Here is a 17,777-nt window from a genome sequence, read left to right on the forward strand (position 1 = left end):
TAAGAGCCAAGTCACGAAATGAGCTACTGAAATGTTAATAATTATTCAAGTGGTAAAACTGCATGTGCAGTGCACGTGTGAAGAAAATTGTCTTTATGATCAGTGAGTGATTAGTCAAATAGACACAAAATTGTTTTTCGTAAAATGCATGAAGTGCATTATACCTTAGCGTCTTTTGCATTGCAACTTCATTCTTGATTTCTTCAACACAAGTGATCTTAATCCTTAATTCTAGCCTAGAACTTGTGGGTGAATAATTAAACATAAATACATTGATTTGGACAAGGAATAACCAATTTAAAATCCTAAAAACTAACATAGATCTTGTTTAAAAAAAAGGGATTAATGTCATTTTGCTCCCCAGACTATTACACATGTATCAGTTTGCTCCCCAGACTTCTAATTTGGAAAATTAAGGACCCTGACTTTTTCAATTTTGCCAATTAAGGTTATTCCGTCAATTTATACATTTTTCATCTAAAATGTCGAGATGATCAAGCAAAATTTAGCAAGAAATAAAAGAGGAAAAATGATGCATGAGGAAAAAATGATAAGATCTAATTAGAAGGGACCATTTTGCCCTCAAAGATTTGGATAAAAAATGTGTAAATTGACAAAAGAACCTCAATTGGCAAAATTGACAAAGTCAGAGTCCTTAATTTTCCAAATTAGAAGTCTGGGGAGCAAACTGATACAAGTGTAATAGTCAGGGGAGCAAAATGGTATTAATCCCTAAAAAAAAATGAGAAAAGAACAATCTTTCATCCATGATGTCATATATCATGGGTAGTTAAAGCCTCTTTTCATATTTTTCTTGCTGATTAACCTTTGAAATACAATCTTTTTAAGCTCTTGTTGTTCTTTTAGACTTTGGTTCCTTTGAGTTGCTTAAAGCTTGTTTCTTTAAGTAAAAACAAGATATACCATATAAATAATCAATTCAAGTGCTTAAATAATAAACATCTTTGGAAGAGGGCATCAAGTTGACTCTTGGGTGCCTTCCTTTTTTAGGAAGTTACTAAAAAATTTCACTTGATGTGTATATGGTAGTGTGGAACCCTAACCTTGGTTTTCATACCATTGTTTAAATTTTCAATACCTAAAAGTTTTCATTTTTCATCTCTAGATTTAAAATTTGAGTTATTGCCCCTTTATTTACTTTATTTTCCTTTCAATTACTTTATTGCTTTATATTTTAGTTGCATCTTGTGCTCCTCAAAAACCTACCATTTCTTAAGCTAGGTTAGTTTTAAATTAATTTAGAGTTTTAAATTTAGTGTATCTCTTTGCAATACTCCCTTAGGTTTGACCTCATCTTTTATACAAACTTTACTATAAAGACTCGTATACTTGCGAGAAAAATAATCAAATAAAATTTTACATACAATAGAGAGAATGAATGCATCTTACATACAATAGAAAGAATGAATGAATGCATTATAGTCTAGATGTCATAGATATGTATGTGATGTTGTTGTGATAGCAAATAATTACTTGGATCGTCAAAAGCCAAAATAGGTACTCGTGGTTTTGCTATTTCCCTTCGTTTTCTATTTATGAGTTATGTTGTTTTTTACAATTTTTCTTATTAGTTATGGTGTGTCTTTTAGATTTTAAGGCCTTAACTCAGAATTGTTGTTTTTGGCAATTTTTGAGTCTCTTGGAATTCTGTTAGTTTCTAAGCTCTTTGTATTCCTGCGTTTATGAGAGGCATACCTACTTATTGCAACATTTATAAGGACAGCCTCATTAGTTGAATTTGATAAAAGACAATTGCAGAGAGACATTTTTTTATCCTAAATTTCTTGGCATTCTTTGAATCAACACGAATTTAGAGCCTTGTCAATTCGGTATTGCTCTCAAGCAATCAATAAATTCGCAAGAATTAAGCTAAAAATGACATAACCCAAGTAAGTAAATACATCAATTAAGCTAAAAAAAACAGAACTTCCAATCAATGTAAATTAAACAAAAACATAGAGAGAAGTAGAGTGAGCTCATCATTCTTTCATCAAGAGTTGTTCCAGAGTGTTTAGTATAACCAAATAGGCAAGTGAGCTGATGAACCCTAGCTTACACAGTCTTTGACTCTGGAGATTCAGAATTGGGCTGAGGAAGTGGGGAGAAACGGCGCACCAATGGCGATTTATAAACCACTAGCAATCAGAAAGAACAGTTGTGTATTTGTTGCAACACGTATGCAACATACCCTAACACCCCCGTGATTAGAAGGAGACAAACCAATGTTAGTATAAGGATCATTTTGATGTTGAGAAGGCGAGATTGGCGAGAGGGAGAGCGAGATCGGTCAAAAAAATAAATTACAAAGATGGAGAAGAAAAGAGAGAGGAAAAGAGAAGAAAAGCAATAAAGAGAGAGGGAGCCCTAGACTTGACAGGAAGATGGCTAGGGAAGCCCTTCCAATGTGATGTGATTGACAAATGTCAGTAGAGAATGCTCAAGAAGAAGAGAGAGTGCCGAAGAGAAGAGTCATACGTAATAAAAATCGTTACGGCCCTTCATTCTTTCTTTTATAACTCATGCCCAGAACTTGTAAGAAACTTCTAGAACCTTTGACTTGTATGTTGACTTGGACCAACATTTCCTAATCCCACTAGGAAATGTTTAAGATTTGGGACAGGCGATTTTATTTTCCACACACTTTGCGACGGTATCCTGATCATTCTATCTTCATTTATATTGATATTGATATTTAGTATTTAGTGATAATCTGTTTACGATTTTTTTAATATTATTTCTATTTTTCATTCATATTCCTCTTTTCTTTTGTGACAATATACTTTGTAATCTACATTGATTGATATTGATATTTAGGAATTTTGCTTGTATGATTGAGATTAATTTTATTACTGATTACTCCTTTATCAATATTATTTTTTTTATTTTATTGGGATCAAATCCAATCTCCCACCTCAGACACTATTTGACTAAAATTTGTCTCATGATATTTTTTTAGTTTAATTTCAAAGGTCATTCAAAGGGAGTTGTGCAAGAAATATAAAGTCTTTTTTATATAGAGGACAAGCAATGCGTGAAGAGTTTTAACCTACAAGAAACAGCAGATAATTAGTACGTAGAAAATAATAAATTTTCTACTACAAACGGTAGAATAAACTAACTTTGTAATTTTTTTTTATTTCAAATTCAACTACCTGACATTGTTGTTGCAAGAGATTAATATGTGGAATATGAAAATTTATGAAGCGATAATGTTATGAAGAAGTTTGAATATAAAGTCCTCTTTATATAGAGGTATGGTGCGTTCTAATAGAGAAGGAAGAGAGATTAATGCAACCAAGAAACATATTTCTGCTCTCAACCATTGCAGTGATCAATAGTTTCCAAAACTGCGCATGAAAGTTACCATTGGCTTTTTACTTGCTTCAAAATCTAGAGCAGAACAAGCAATGTGGGCAGAGTGTTTCGGCCTACAAGAAACAACAGAGAATTAATACTTAGAAAATAATAAATGTTCTACTACAAACTGTAGAATAAACTAACGTACTTAGTAATTTTTTATTGTTGTTATCAAATTCAACTACCTAACATTGTTGTTGGAAGAGATTGATATGTGGAATGTGAAAATTTATGAAGTGAGAATGGTGTGAAGAATTAAATTTCTTTTAGTTCTAAACTATTGATTTTCTTTTGCTTATTGTAACTTCTTTCTGAAACCTTTTATTCTCATCATTTGATATTTAAGGTTTGGGACGGGCGATTTCATTTCCCACACACTTTGCGACAGTATCTTGATATCTTCATTTATATTGATACTGATGTTTAGTATTTAGTGATGATCTGTTTACGATTTTTTTAATATTATTTATATTTTTCATTCCTATTCCTCTTTTCTTTTGTGCCAATATGCTTTGTAATCTACAATGATTGATATTGATATTTAGGAATTCTGCTTGTGTGATTGTGATTAATTTTATTACTGATTACCCCTTTATTAATATATATTTTTATTTTATTGGGATCAAATCGAATTTCCCACCTCAGACACTATTTGACTAAAATTTGTCTCTTTCATATTTTTTTTTTTTTAGTTTAATTTCAAAGGTCATTCAAAGGGAGTTGCGCAAGAAATATAAAGTCCTTTTTATATAGAGGACAAGCAATGTGGTGAGAGTTTCAACCTACAAGAAATAACAGATAATTAGTACTTAAAAAATAATAAATCTTCTACTACAAACAGTAGAATAAACTAACTTTGTAATTTTTTTTTATTTCAAATTTAACTACCTGACATTGTTGTTGCAAATGATTAATATGTGGAATATGAAAATTTATGAAGCGAGAATGTTGTGAAAAAGTTTGAATATAAAGTCCTTTTTATAGAGAGGTATGATGCGTTATGATAGAGAAAGAAGAGAGATTAACGTAACCAATAAACATATTTCTGCTCTCAACCATTGCAGTGATCAATGGTTTGCCTCGGCAGAATGATACCTCGACTATTATGAAATTTCAGACAAACAGAAAGTCATTGTCTCCATTGTTCAGCTTAGCGGTGACGCGTCGCTTTGGATGCGTTCTTTTGAACAACATTATCCACGGGACTCTTGGGGTTTGTTTGTGCATCTGTTCCTCCAACAATTTGGGGCCAACGATGATGAAGCGTTTAAAGCCGACATGTCCCACATTCAACAAACCGGTTCCTTGGATGATTAATTATCAAGCTCAATTCACAAAGTATTCCTGCAGAGCTTCAAATTGGTCTGATGGTCAGCTCAAAAATGTGTTCATCGGGGGGTTACAACCCGATCTCAAACGCGATGTCCAAGTAGCTCGTCCGAGCACTCTGTTGGATGCTATTCAAACCACCCGTATTTACGCCCCTATATATGTACCCCAACGGCCTTCTTTTCGACCAACCAACTCGCCATCCCGTTTTTTCGACGTCTCTAGCTTTGCCCCGCCATCAGTCTTCACCCATCGCCCACCTTCTGGGCCTTATTTCAGTCCTCATCTGGTATTAACTCAAGCTGAAGCACATGATCGCCGTGAGAAAGGCCTCTGTTTTCATTGTGAAGATAAGTATTTCCTAAGACAAATGCAAAACTCCCACTGTGGCGGTGCTCGAAGCTGATTGGCGAGAGGACGTCGTTCGATCATGATTGTTCTAACAGCCCCGACGAACCCTCATCCACCCAGGCACCTGAACCGGGCATCCATATCTATCTTCTCACAGGTTCAGGTACTCCACAAACCATGAGATTTGAAGGTTTTCTTGGCAAAGTTCCCATTCACATTTTTGTCAACTGTGGTGCCACTTTTAACTTCATACATCCATCACTTGCCAAACAACTGGATTTTTCGATTGATACAATTTGTACCCGCACTCTTACCACAACCTTTGGTGAGCCCGTTGTTACATCAGGGTGAGTGCATGATCTTACCATCAATCTTCAGGGGTATTCTCTAACATCTTCCTTCTATCTTTTACCTGTTGTTGGTTGTGATATTTTATTGGAGGCTGAATGGTTGGAGTACGTCATTAGGCTTCATAGATTGGCATTTTAAAGATAAGTTTATGGAGTTTCAGATTGATGGCAAAACTCACAAGTTGCAGGGCTATTTAACACAACCGGCTCAATTGGTTGATCGTACTCATATTCAAAAACTAATAGTAACAGAGGGCATTGGTTTTCTGGCTCAATTGGTTTCTGTTGGTTATTCCCCACCATCAACATTTGACACTCCCCAGCAGCTATAGTCTTTGTTAAACACGTACCAGCATCTCTTTGCACCACCAACAGGCTTTCCTCCTCAACGTTCCATCGACCACCGCATCCCATTACAGCCAGGCACTTGACCCATTAATGTCTGACTATACCGCTGCCCACATCTCTAGAAAAATGAAATTGAACAACTTATTCGAGAAATACTAGCAGTTGGTATCATTCGGCCTAGTTCCAGTCCATATTCTTCCTCGGTTCTATTGGTGAAGAAGAAGGATGGTTCATGGCGTCTTTGTGTTGATTACTGTAACCTCAATGCAGCCACAATTAAAGATCGATTTCCAATTCCAGTAATTGATGAGTTATTGGATGAACTCCATAGAGCGGCTTGGTTTTCTAAGTTGGATTTACGCTCTGGCTACCACCAAATTCGAATAAGCGAGCCAGATATTGAGAAGACAGCATTTCGTACACATGATGGTCATTACGAATTTTTGGTTATGCCTTTCAGCCTATCAAATGCTCCTTCCACGTTCCAATCATTGATGAACAATATTTTCCGCCCATTTTTACGTAAATTTGTTCTTCTATTCTTTGATGATATTTTGGTTTATAATTCATGTCTTGCAGACCACATTGACCATCTTTCCCAAGTGTTTCAACAGCTTACATCTCACAATCTCAAGGTGAAGCTCTCGAAATGTTCTTTTGGCCAGTAGACCATCGAGTATTTGGGCCATGAGCAGATGGGGTTGCGGTGGATCTATCTAAAATTCAGTATATTTTATCATGGTCCAAACCTTCCACATTCAAGGGCTTGCATGGTTTTCTCGGTCTTGCAGGCTATTACCGCAAGTTTGTCAAAGATTATGACATCATTTCAAAATGCCTCTCTAACATGTTGAAGCATGACAATTTTATGTGGACTCCTGCATCATAATCTGCTTTTGCTACCCTTAAAGAAGCTCTCTCTTCTACACCAGTCCTGACATTCCCCAACTTCTCCAAAACATTTACAATCGAATGTGATGCGTCTGATGGCGGTATTGGAGCGGTTCTCTCTCAAGATGGTCACCCCATTGCATTTTTAAGCAAACCTCTTTCGGGTCGCAATCTTGCCATGTCGGTATAAGACAAAGAAATGATGGCAGTTGTTTTCGCCGTCCAAAAGTAGAGACCTTATATGGTCGGCCAGCAGTTCAAAATCCTCACGGATCACCAAACCATTCGATATTTTTTGGATCAATGCATTACAACACCATTGTGGTTAATCAAACTTTTGGGCTTTAATTATAAAATTGAGTACCGGTCTGGGTCTTCTAATCACGCAGCAGATGGTATGTCCCGGCAACATGAACTTATGCTTTTGATTAGCATTTCCACTCTAGTCTTGGATGGTCTTCACCATATCCGTTCAGCCTGCTACAGTGACCCATTGGCTACTTCTATTTTCCAAGCTCTTGTTGCATGTACATCTGTTCCTAAGGGTTGTTCGGTTGCTAATGGGTTTCTCATGTTCAAAAACAGATTTTATGTTCCTTCCACTCCGGATTGGCGTTCCCAACTTTTGGCTGAGTTTCATTCATCTCCGTCGGCAGGTCATTCAGGCTATCTCCGTACTTTTAAACGGATTTCCCAGAATTTCCTTTGGCCCGGTATCCATCAAAAGGTCAAGAAATTTGTTGCTAGTTGTGATGAGTGTCAGTGGCAGTAACTATGAGTCCATTTCTCCAGTTGGTCACCTTTAGCCTCTTTCAATTCCACAGGCTGTATGGCATGACATTGCTATGGATTTTATTGATGGCCTTCCACATTCTCGTGGCAAGAACGCCATCCTTGTTGTTGTTGACTGCCTCAAAAAATATGGTCACTTTATCCCAATGTCCCACCCATACACAACTGCCAAGGTAGCAGAAATATTCATCAAGGAAGTATTTCGACTCCATGGTCTGCCCAAATCGATCACAAGTGACCACGATCTTATTTTCTTAAGTCATTTTTGAGAAGCATTCTTCAAAGAGTAGGGTACTTCGCTCTGCCGCAACTCTGCCTACCATCCTCAATCAGATGGCCAATCCAAAGTCCTCAATCGCACATTGAAACATTACCTCCATTGTTTTTTCGACAACAAACCACATACTTGGGTTCAGTGATTATCATGGACAGAGTTTTGGTACTATACCACCTACCAACGAGCCATCAAAATGACTCCATTTGAAGCTCTATATGGGTTTCCACCTCCTTCCATCCGTAGCTATCTTCCCGGCTCTACTGCTATGCATGCAGTTGATTCTACTCTTCGGGACTGTGATGTCCTCTTGAAACTTTCACACACTAATCTGGCAGAGGCTCAGAATCGTATAAAGTTGTTTGCTCACCGCCAGAGAACAGAACGTGAATTATGTGTTGGCCATATGGTCTATCTTCGTCTTCAACCATATAGGCAGCAGTCCGTGCAAACTCGCTCCTCCAACAAGTTATCTCCACGTTTTTATGGTCCATTTCGTGTTGTAGCTCGCATTGGACCAGTCGCCTACCGCCTCACCCTTCCCCTTCATGTCTGAATCCATCCTACCTTTCATGTCTCATTGTTGAAGAAACGGATTGGTAACCACATCACTCCTTCCACCGGCCACTCTACCACCCTTAACTTCCTCTGGTCACTCTAAATGGCTCCCTGAAACAATCATGCAGCGTGGTCTTTTCAAAGTTAAGAATGCACTAATTACCAAATGGCTTATCAAGTAGGTTGGTCTCCCAGAAGAAGATGCCACTTGGAAGCCTGCATATGATATCCAAGCCCGTTTTCCATATTTTCAGCTCTAAGGTCAGGTCTGATGTTTAGGGGGTGGGATTGTTGGACCATTATTTAGGCCTAAGTTATGCATTATTCTACCCAGTCCAACTATACCATTTTATTACCATTGAGTGTTATTTCCTTTATTTTGTTTGCATTGTTTTTCCTTTCAAGAATTGTGATAGGTTGGATCATCTACACGTGTATGTGTGTGTGAGATTCTTTCTTATTCAGCTGCAGCCTATAAAGGCATCTTTTTGTAAAACCCTACAGTATGAATGAAATCGATCAATCTTTTTACTTCAAAATCTTTCTTTATTGTTTATAGTCCCAACATATGCTCCAGCCTTCCCCCAACGAACGACGACCACCGGTGTGCTCCCTACTCCGGTGCCGACTCAACCCACCCCTCCCTGCTGCCGGCCGGCCACCACGTGCAGAAAATCCACGCGAGAAAGAGGAATGACGCCGCCGGCTTCATTGTCGGATTCTAGCCAACTCCGACCTCCGATCACCTTGGTATTTGGTGGGTTTTTCTCTTCTCCTTATGGGTTTCATTTTCCTTATACATTTGTTAGTTTAATTTTGAGTATTTAAGAAATTGAAATTTGGGGTTTAGGAACCCATTTCGGGTTACCTTTAATTTCGGCTTTGGAGAGTGATTCTTGAGTGTTTTTGGACAATTTTCACCCTTAGGAACCTTTAATTGTTGATTCGAATTGAAAACTGTAAGAAATTTTGAGAAATTTGCATTTTTCAAGTAAACCGCCGCCACTACCACCATAGCTGGTGGTGGCAAGTTGGTCTCCAATATGTGGTGGTGGGTGAGAAAAGTCAAAAATACCCCTTGATTTCACGGGGTTATGGACAGAATTGACGAAAGTGGCAATTGTGCACCATTTTGAAAGATTGGATGACATTTTGTCACAATTAAAAGTCTGTATTGCATTTTCGCACAAATATCATAGTCCATTTATGCAATAAAACCTATTTTAAACCTAATATCAAAAACCTATTAATCAATTAATGAGATCCCTATAAGGAAGCCAAACCTAACACCCATATATTGGTATAACACTATAACTCGTTTTGCCCATTCAAAATTTCAAACAAACAGAGAAAAAAATCTGAGAGAGAGTGTGTGTGTGTGTGTGAGCTTGAGAGAGACAGGGACAGAGAAAGCGGAGGAGAATCACCTTCTCAAAGCTCACAGCTGCTGATTGAAGGTTCCTGCTCAAAGTTTGGGTGCCGAAACTCTCAATTTATTGAGGGTTTTAGTTTGGGGTTGAATGGTAGATGGGATTCCTTTTGGGTTGTCAGTAGGCTGTGTGTTCACAGACTCCACAATAAGGGCTGATTCACGTACTGAACAGTATGTAGGATGGTCGTATCTTGGAAGGAGCATTTCACATAATTCATTGAGGAAATCAGAAAGGAATTTTACCTTACAAAATCTTTTTAGGATATAATTAAATTGAGTGTTAGAATTCTGTGCTACGGAAGAGTCTGGACTTATTTAAATTCAGATTGAGCAGTTGCTGTCTTGTAAGTGATCATCTTGGGCTTCTTTTAGAAATTCTTCTGCAAATTGTTTGTTATCTGGTTAATTGTTCATTTTCACCACTTTGCTCATATCAATCTTTTTTCATTTTTCGATTTGTCATTGTGCAGTCAAACTTTCTAGTTTAATAGCTTTTGCTTAAGTTTGCACAAATGGGTATTCACATTATTTTGTTTCCTTTGTTAGACATTGAGCATATATGCATAAAGAAGAGCAAAATGGCATTTGCACTGCACTTCCGAAACCCAAGACTTGTTCAAAACTTTGTTCGAAACTTTTCTTTGTGGTCGATGAAGAAGGACCCATATCTTGAATCGGCTTTGTCTAGGAATCGCCGGTGGATAGTGAACAATCAAATAAAAAATATCATCCTTAGGTGCCCTGATCAGGTAGCAACAGTTAGATACCTTCAGAAGAAGTTCAAGACCCTTGATCTCCAAGGAAAGGCCCTCAATTGGCTCAAAAAATACCCCTGTTGCTTTGAAGTCTATCTGCAGGGCGACGAGTACTATTGCCAGCTAACAAAACGGATGATGGCTTTGGTGGAAGAGGAAGACTCTGTCAAAGATATGCAGGAGCCTCTGTTTGTTGAGAGATTAGCAAAGTTATTAATGATGAGCTCCAACCATAGACTAAATGTTGTCAAGCTTAATGAATTGAAGCGGAGTTTTGGTTTTCCGGATGACTATTTGATTAGACTTGTGCCAAAGTATTCTGATATGTTTCGGATTGTGAATTATAGTGGGCGAAGGAGTTCCATGGAGATTGAACTCGTGTCTTGGAATTCAGATTTAGCGGTTTCTGCTATTGAAGCTTCGGCTCGCAAGCAGGGGACTGAGCCATGTTTCACATGCTCATTGCCTTCAACTTGGGTCAAGTCATGGGAAAGATTTCATGAATTTAATGCGACTCCTTATATTTCACCCTACATGGAACCCAAAGGCTCCATGGAGGGATTGAAGGAGGTGGAGAAGAGGACATTGGGCTTGGTGCATGAGTTGTTGTCATTGACTCTATGGAAGAAAGCATCAATCGTAAAGCTGGGTCATTTTCAGAGGGAGTTTTCTTTTCCAGAGAGATTGAATGTTTTGCTGCTCAAGCATGCTGGCATATTTTATGTTTCAAATAAATATCAGATCTATACTGTCCTTCTTAGAGAAGGTTATAATGGGCAAGAACTGGTTGATAAGGATCCACTTGTCGTTGTAAAGGAGAAGTTTGGAGAGCTTATGCAGGAGGGGCTTCATGAATATAACCGCAGGAACCATTTGGTAAATCTAGAAAAGAGGAAAAAGAAAGGCATGGTTTTGGGTAGATCAGATGAAGGCAAGGACACGAACTCTGATATGTCTGACCCTGATGATCAGGGAGACAGAGGGGGTTTGTTTGACCCAGAAGAAAGAAAACGGTTTTATAAAGTTCTCTTTGATGATGGTGCCCCATAACATTTGACTGCAGTATGCCCCAGAGTTTATTCCCTCAATGTTTTGTAGCTTATTATTCAGGTTTGGAATTTAATGCTTTTGCATAATTTATTTGGGACCAAATATTAAAAATCATATTTTCTTGTTGCTTAAGAACTTGATCTAAATGACTATTCTAAATAATTTCTATAAGATCTGGACCATTTTCTTTTCCTCACTATGACATAAATTGGACAGTAGAGGAGATTATTATCATTCAAATTGTGTAAGTAGAAGAATAAGATTCTTTTAGTCACATTGGTTACTGTGAACATTCTTGAGCTTGTCTTCCTCAAAATTAGATTTAATATTTTCCATGATTTATTTGTCATAGAATTTCAAAAGTTTATATTGCAGTTATGAGTCACAAAGTTGCTTTTCTTTTGGCATTGGCGTTTTAGATTTGTGCATCATCTGGGCATCAAATCAAACTTAGGTGTTTGAGGGAGGGAGGGAGGGAGGGATATATATATCTGATATGGATATGTGAGGGGTTTTGAAGTATCCATGTTTCATAGATATTGACACATCAACCTTTTGGAGGTATGGCTTTCAACAAATTTATTTAAGTCAAATTGTAAAGATAATTGTTGATGTTCTACTTTTGTGCCTAGTATTTTTTTTTTTTTTTTTTTTTTTGAATTTTCAAATTGGGTCTTCATATAGGAACCTCTTTCTAATATACAAAATTACAAATCATGAAAAATTGAAATTCATAGGGTTCATGTGGTGGAGCAGGGTGCTCCAATTGTATCAGTCTAGGGTTAGACCATAGAAGTGACAATGAGTTGTAGTAGAGTGATGAGTTGCAATAAAGCAATAGGTTTGGGATTCAGGTTCATTATAAGTTAGAGATGTATGGATTTCTTATATGGTGAGTCTTATAGTTCGTAGTTTCATGTGGATGGTATATTCCCATGGGTGCTCATAAACCTCAAATTGAATAGTGGAATCCACTAGTCATTTTGTCTATGCATGCTGGCTAAGTGCTAATTCATATAAATCATGTATTATACATACATGCATGTATTTGGTTATCCAAATTACTCTCTTATAAGCATGAGATACATAAACATATGACATTTGAGCCATTGGATTGGCAAACACTTATTTTATTTGATTTAAAATCTTTCAATCCAATGGCTCAATCTCAATGCTTGTGTATGCTTATGTATCTCATGCTTATAAGAGAAAGTCTCTTGGTTATGCATCATGGGGTTTAGGCTTTAATTATGCGAATTTTTGGATTATACTTTTTTTTTGTCTTCTTTAGCTTTCTTTATCAATCATTAGTTCCTCGAAAATGTAGTAAGTCAATGCACTTATCAAGTGTCCTATGGTGGTTCTGCATATTAGCAAATAGAAGTGTGTCATAGGAATTGTACAATTGACTTTTTTACATATTACTTAAGGCATAGGGATGATCATCTTTTCATGATTTAAATTTCCAAATAATACTGATTTGTTTTTGTTGTTTGGTACTGGAAAAAAAAAATTCAAGATGGTGTTTTACATATTTTTTTGTGAAAGTTGTCCAATATGTGTTCTTTAATCATGCCACTGCATTTTTTGTTCAAATATTCAAGATAGGAATAGCAGTTGAACATTGAGTGAATGCGTGTGTGGAATAATCAATGATGAGACCCTCAGTGAATCTAATCTGCCAATTATGAGTCTTTCTCAGTGTAATCTTCATCATCAATAAGAATAGTCATAAAATTACTATACATTCTTGGAATGCGACTGTAAGTCTGGTCATGCTAAGCTTAAATGTTCACTATTCCACCTTCTTCCCATGAACCTTTTCTACAAGCTATTTTTTTTATTATGAAAAAGAAGGGCTTTACGGATCACATACAATTTTTGGCTATTACTTGACGATTCACTCTAATGTATATGTACAGATAATGATACTTGTTGGTTTCTGGTGGATTTTACCGTTTTGGAGATCACTGGAAGACAACCAGCGGTATGAATCTCTCTCTCTCTCTCTCTCTCTGGGTTGTTAACTAGCACATAATACTTTTCAACTTTTCTATATCACTTGTTAAAATGCATTCCTGGTTGCATCTTAGAATTTCATTCTGAAATAATTGACTGGTAAATGTTTACCACTGGGCCACCTGTGCAGGTTAAATACTTCAAAAATTTATCTTAGTTTTGTTTGGATTTGTTTTTTCTCAATTGTCAATCATAAAAATAAAAAAATAAAAAAACTTTCTAAATTGATTTTATCTAGGGCTGGGAACGGTATGGTAACCATACCGTATTCCCCATACCGCACTCCGACCATTAGGGGTAGAGGAAGAAGAATTGAACTCCAATACCGTGCCGACAGTAGTTGAAAACCACTCAATATGGTACCGGTCGGAATGAGACAGTGCCGGAACGGTAATGGGCATTCCGACACTGTCCAAATTGGGAGAGAGTGACAGAGGGCGATGGTGGTGACGGAGGTGAGAGACAGAGGGAGGCGATGGTGGGGAGAGATAGAGGAGAGAGTGACAGGGGGAGGCCAAATGGTGGTGACGGTGGTGAGAGACAGAGGGAGGCGATGGTGGTGGTGAGTCAGGTTACACAACAATTGGTGAACAATGAAGAAGTGGAGGTGACCAAGAGAGAGAGTTTGCTTCCAGAGAGAGAGAGTGAGACAGACAGATGGAGGAGTTGGAGTGGAGGCAACCAGGGAGACTGACGGTATGTATGCGGTATCGGAATGCTGACGGTATTCAAATACCCATACCATTTTTGTGGGAACAGAACCGTATCAGTGCCAATACCGCAAATGGCCAAAAAATACCATACCGTCGGAATCAGAAACAGTATGGTATCAGGATTTTGCAGTTTTGTAGGAATAAAACCCACCCCTAATTTTACCATTTGTGTGCTACCTTTTATTGGTAGAAAGTTGTGCACAAACGAGTCTTTTACTGTTTTGAAACCTTTGCTTAAATATGACTAAGAGGATTATGCTGGTTATTAAATCTAGGGAATTATGCTGCTCTAAAATTTCTTGGCTTTAATAAGTTGTGAACATTTGGTGTTTCTCCTCATATTTTAGATATTTGTCCAATTTTTTCTTCATCTGTTTTCCACTGGTTTGCTAATTGCAGAGGACAACTGTTGTTTGACTAAGGATTGGTCTATAAACAGGTTTTCGTAGCAATCATTTCTTTTTAAGTCTGCCGTGACTACTCAGCTAAGATAAATTGCTTCTCTTTTAGCCAATTTCATGAATGAAGTCCATCAAAGAAAGTTATGAATTTTCTGGTTCATTTTGTTCACTTCTGCATAAGTAGCTCACTTGAAGGGCTCATGTTCCAGACTTTTTTTATCTGCTGAACTTTGGCATGCCTTTTTGGTCTCTATGTTTGCAGAATGCTTCTAAAGCTGTTTTTCTTTGCTGGCTCCATTTCTGCTATCAATCATGCTTATGAATTTTGGGTCCAAAATTGGGTCTTGTTATTATTATTTTTTTCAGGTGTTCCACCCTTGCAGAATTATGCACATGTCTGCTTCCTCTTGATTTAGAGAATACTTTTTTATTTCCACCAATTGTCTCTATTCGGTTCAAGAGAACTATGTGCTAGTTCAGGTGGATATAGCTTCTCTCGTGCATCACCGTCTGCTAGTTCAAGGTCCTAGACTCCTCAATGGCCAAAAAAAAAACAAAGGTCCTAGACTCCTAGAGGGCCTGAGACAAACTTTAAATGAGGCACAAAACCAAATTTTGTTGAGGACAAAACAAAGTGAATGCTCTCTAAAACATTTTCAATGTAATTTATATCATTTATTTGATTTCTGAATGAGTTTATCTTTTGTGTTTGCTCAGACTTTTTTTGGTTCCCTTTATTTTATTAGTGTTTGGCTAAGATTTCTTCTCCTATGGTTTTCATTTTTATATCACTGATGCTGATAAGTGATAAGTTCTTTGGAGGAAATGCACCTCAAGCATATCTCTTGGTACACCAACTTGGTCGTTGATCTGGTTGCAAAGTAGAAAAATAGTTTGCATCATTTCAATAAGGGAAATGCTTAGGTCCACCCCTGGGGTGGACGAGCATATTCATCCACTCAAAAATAATTGCTCGTTTGGCAATATAGGTTTAAGATCGGAATTATTTATTTTTTAGATTAGTTATTAAAAATTAATTTTGTAAAAAATTAATTTTATTAGAAATTATTTGATTATATAATTGTTATCGAATAAATAGACTTGGGTTAATAATTGGATTGGTTGCACGAGCCTAAATGAGTAACGGGTTACATTACTGTCAAACCGACGAGAGTAATCCCCACTAGATACCTTGGGCCTAAACCAACTCTTTTAAATTCTGAAATTTCTTATTTTCATAGAAACTAGAAATTTCCAATAAAAGTTCATATTTTGATATATGGTTTTACAATGGAAATACAAATTTCTATTAAAATTTCATTTTTATATCATCTCATGAAAAAACCTTTAATGTTCAATAAAAAATGGAAAAGGAAAAAACTGTTTCACAAGATTTCATAATGAAAATATTTGAAAGCTTAACTCTCCAAAAATTTTGAGCCCGTTTGACAATATTTAGTTTTAGTTTGGTAATTAAACAAAATGAAATAAAATATGTGAGAAAAGAGAAATAGAGATGAAAATGAGAGAATTGAATAATAAAAGGAAAATATCCAAAACAAAAACTCACACTATTTTAAATTAGGGTCAATTACACTTTTCATCTCTTAAATATAAGTCGTTTTTCACTTTGGTACTTGATGTTCAAAACATTTCAATGTGAAACTTAAAGTTTATGAAAATTGAAATGTGCCTCTAACGTTAACTTTTCTGTTAATTTTGACTACATATAACATGTGTGAGATTCATTTACATTGATGTGGATAGTAAATTTACTCCACTTGAACAAATAAAATAAACTAAATAAACAAAAAAGAAATTAGAAAAAAGGCAACTAAATTATTATATATTAAAAATTAAAAAATAACATTAAAACTAAATATATAAAATTGTCTCATTTACGATTGTATGGTTGGGGAAGAACAATTCCTAACTTGCAGGGTTCTTTTCTTACCTTAGGAAACAAGGACTTTTACTGATTGTAAGACTTCGTTACAGTGTTTGTGAATTCAAAAGTGCAAATGGCAGATTCAAGAGTAACTAGATTAACAGTAAGATATGAACTTTAATGAAGAAAGTATAAATTATTTGATTGTTGCGAACTTGGGTAACAATTACAGTTTCTAACAATAAATTTCATATTTCTGAAACATGAAGCGAAAAGAAAACAAATCAATACTAGAGAAGAAAACCCTAGCAGAGCTAAAAAAAAAAAAAAAAAGATCTTTGAGAACAAATAGTTGATGAATTTGAGGCTTAATCTTGAGAATTCTTTGAATTTTGTTAGTTGTGTTGAAGTCCTTTTCTTTTGGTCTCTGCATATATTTATGGGGATCCAGACCTAAGTAGTCTTAGAATTTCTTTTTTAAATTAAACTAGGTTTTCTCTCTTGTGTTTCTTTCGCGCTCAAACTATCCTCTTCCCTTTCAATTTTATTTCCTTGTCCACCTGTGGTTACTTCACGCTGGAATGGGCCACGCCTTTGTCTTTAGGCTTGCGTTTGTTGCTCCACCAAACTTGGGCCCTTGGTTGCCTCTCACGACCCAATGCTAATCATGTTACAAAAATCAAGTTACCCAAGGGTAGGCAGTTGTTGGGGTAATTTAGTTGGAACAGCTGTATAATTGCCCTTACACCAAAGTTTGATACCCCTCCCCCAATAAAATAACAATTCGTAATTTTAAACCCCCTAACAATCCAAAAAATTTGTCTAAACCTTCACTTATCTAGAAACTCTTTCAAAACCCCCTATAACTTATAATCCTAAATTACCCTTCTGACGCACGCTGATGACACTGTAATTGAATTTTGCTGAAATTGAATTTTTTGTTGAAACTCAATATTTCTCTAAAACTAAAATCAAACACTGAAACTGAAAAACAAATATTTATTGAAATTGAAAATTGAATATTCCCAAAAATAAAATATTCAAATTGTAACTAAATTGAAAAAATAACACCGCAAAAAAAATTTATCTCATGTCGCTGATCTCCAGAGAAATCGAAGCTTCGTGACGTTCGAGAACACCAGCGGGCTCGGGACGACAAGAGGAAGTCATCCATGGCAGTCCGGCACCTCGTCGTCGTCGGAATCGGTGGATCCCTGGTGAGGGAGCTCGGGTCTGCCTAGACCCGAT

The 17,777-nt window shown here is 36.6% G+C and overlaps 2 protein-coding genes across 6 annotated transcripts; both read left to right on the forward strand.

Moving 5' to 3' along the window:
- Window positions 1–7,044: 7,044 nt before the first annotated feature.
- LOC147291974 (uncharacterized) lies at window positions 7,045–8,269 on the forward strand. Its single transcript, XM_086236099.1, has 3 exons — window positions 7,045–7,374; window positions 7,472–7,652; window positions 7,872–8,269. Exons 1-3 carry the CDS (start codon window positions 7,045–7,047, stop codon window positions 8,267–8,269), a joined length of 909 nt encoding a protein of 302 aa, XP_086092225.1.
- Window positions 8,270–9,631: 1,362 nt separating this feature from the next.
- Window positions 9,632–15,324, forward strand: LOC147291975 (Ubiquitin carboxyl-terminal hydrolase family protein). 5 transcript variants are annotated; one of them, XR_015121182.1, is made up of 4 exons: window positions 9,632–10,047; window positions 10,250–11,568; window positions 13,431–13,495; window positions 14,680–15,324. XR_015121182.1 is itself a non-coding variant. In XM_086236699.1 (2 exons), exon 2 carries the CDS (start codon window positions 10,282–10,284, stop codon window positions 11,506–11,508), a length of 1,227 nt encoding a protein of 408 aa, XP_086092825.1. In that variant the 5' UTR covers window positions 9,632–10,047; window positions 10,250–10,281; the 3' UTR covers window positions 11,509–11,886. The 5 variants fall into 5 exon arrangements, 1 of the variants encoding a protein (XP_086092825.1); XR_015121184.1 differs by having other exon boundaries at window positions 14,904–15,324; XR_015121183.1 differs by having other exon boundaries at window positions 15,008–15,324.
- The last annotated feature ends 2,453 nt before the right edge of the window (window positions 15,325–17,777 follow it).

The sequence above is a fragment of the Dryas octopetala genome, chromosome 3, assembly GCF_963921425.1.
Source record: "Dryas octopetala chromosome 3, drDryOcto1.1, whole genome shotgun sequence".
NCBI lineage: Eukaryota > Viridiplantae > Streptophyta > Magnoliopsida > Rosales > Rosaceae > Dryas > Dryas octopetala.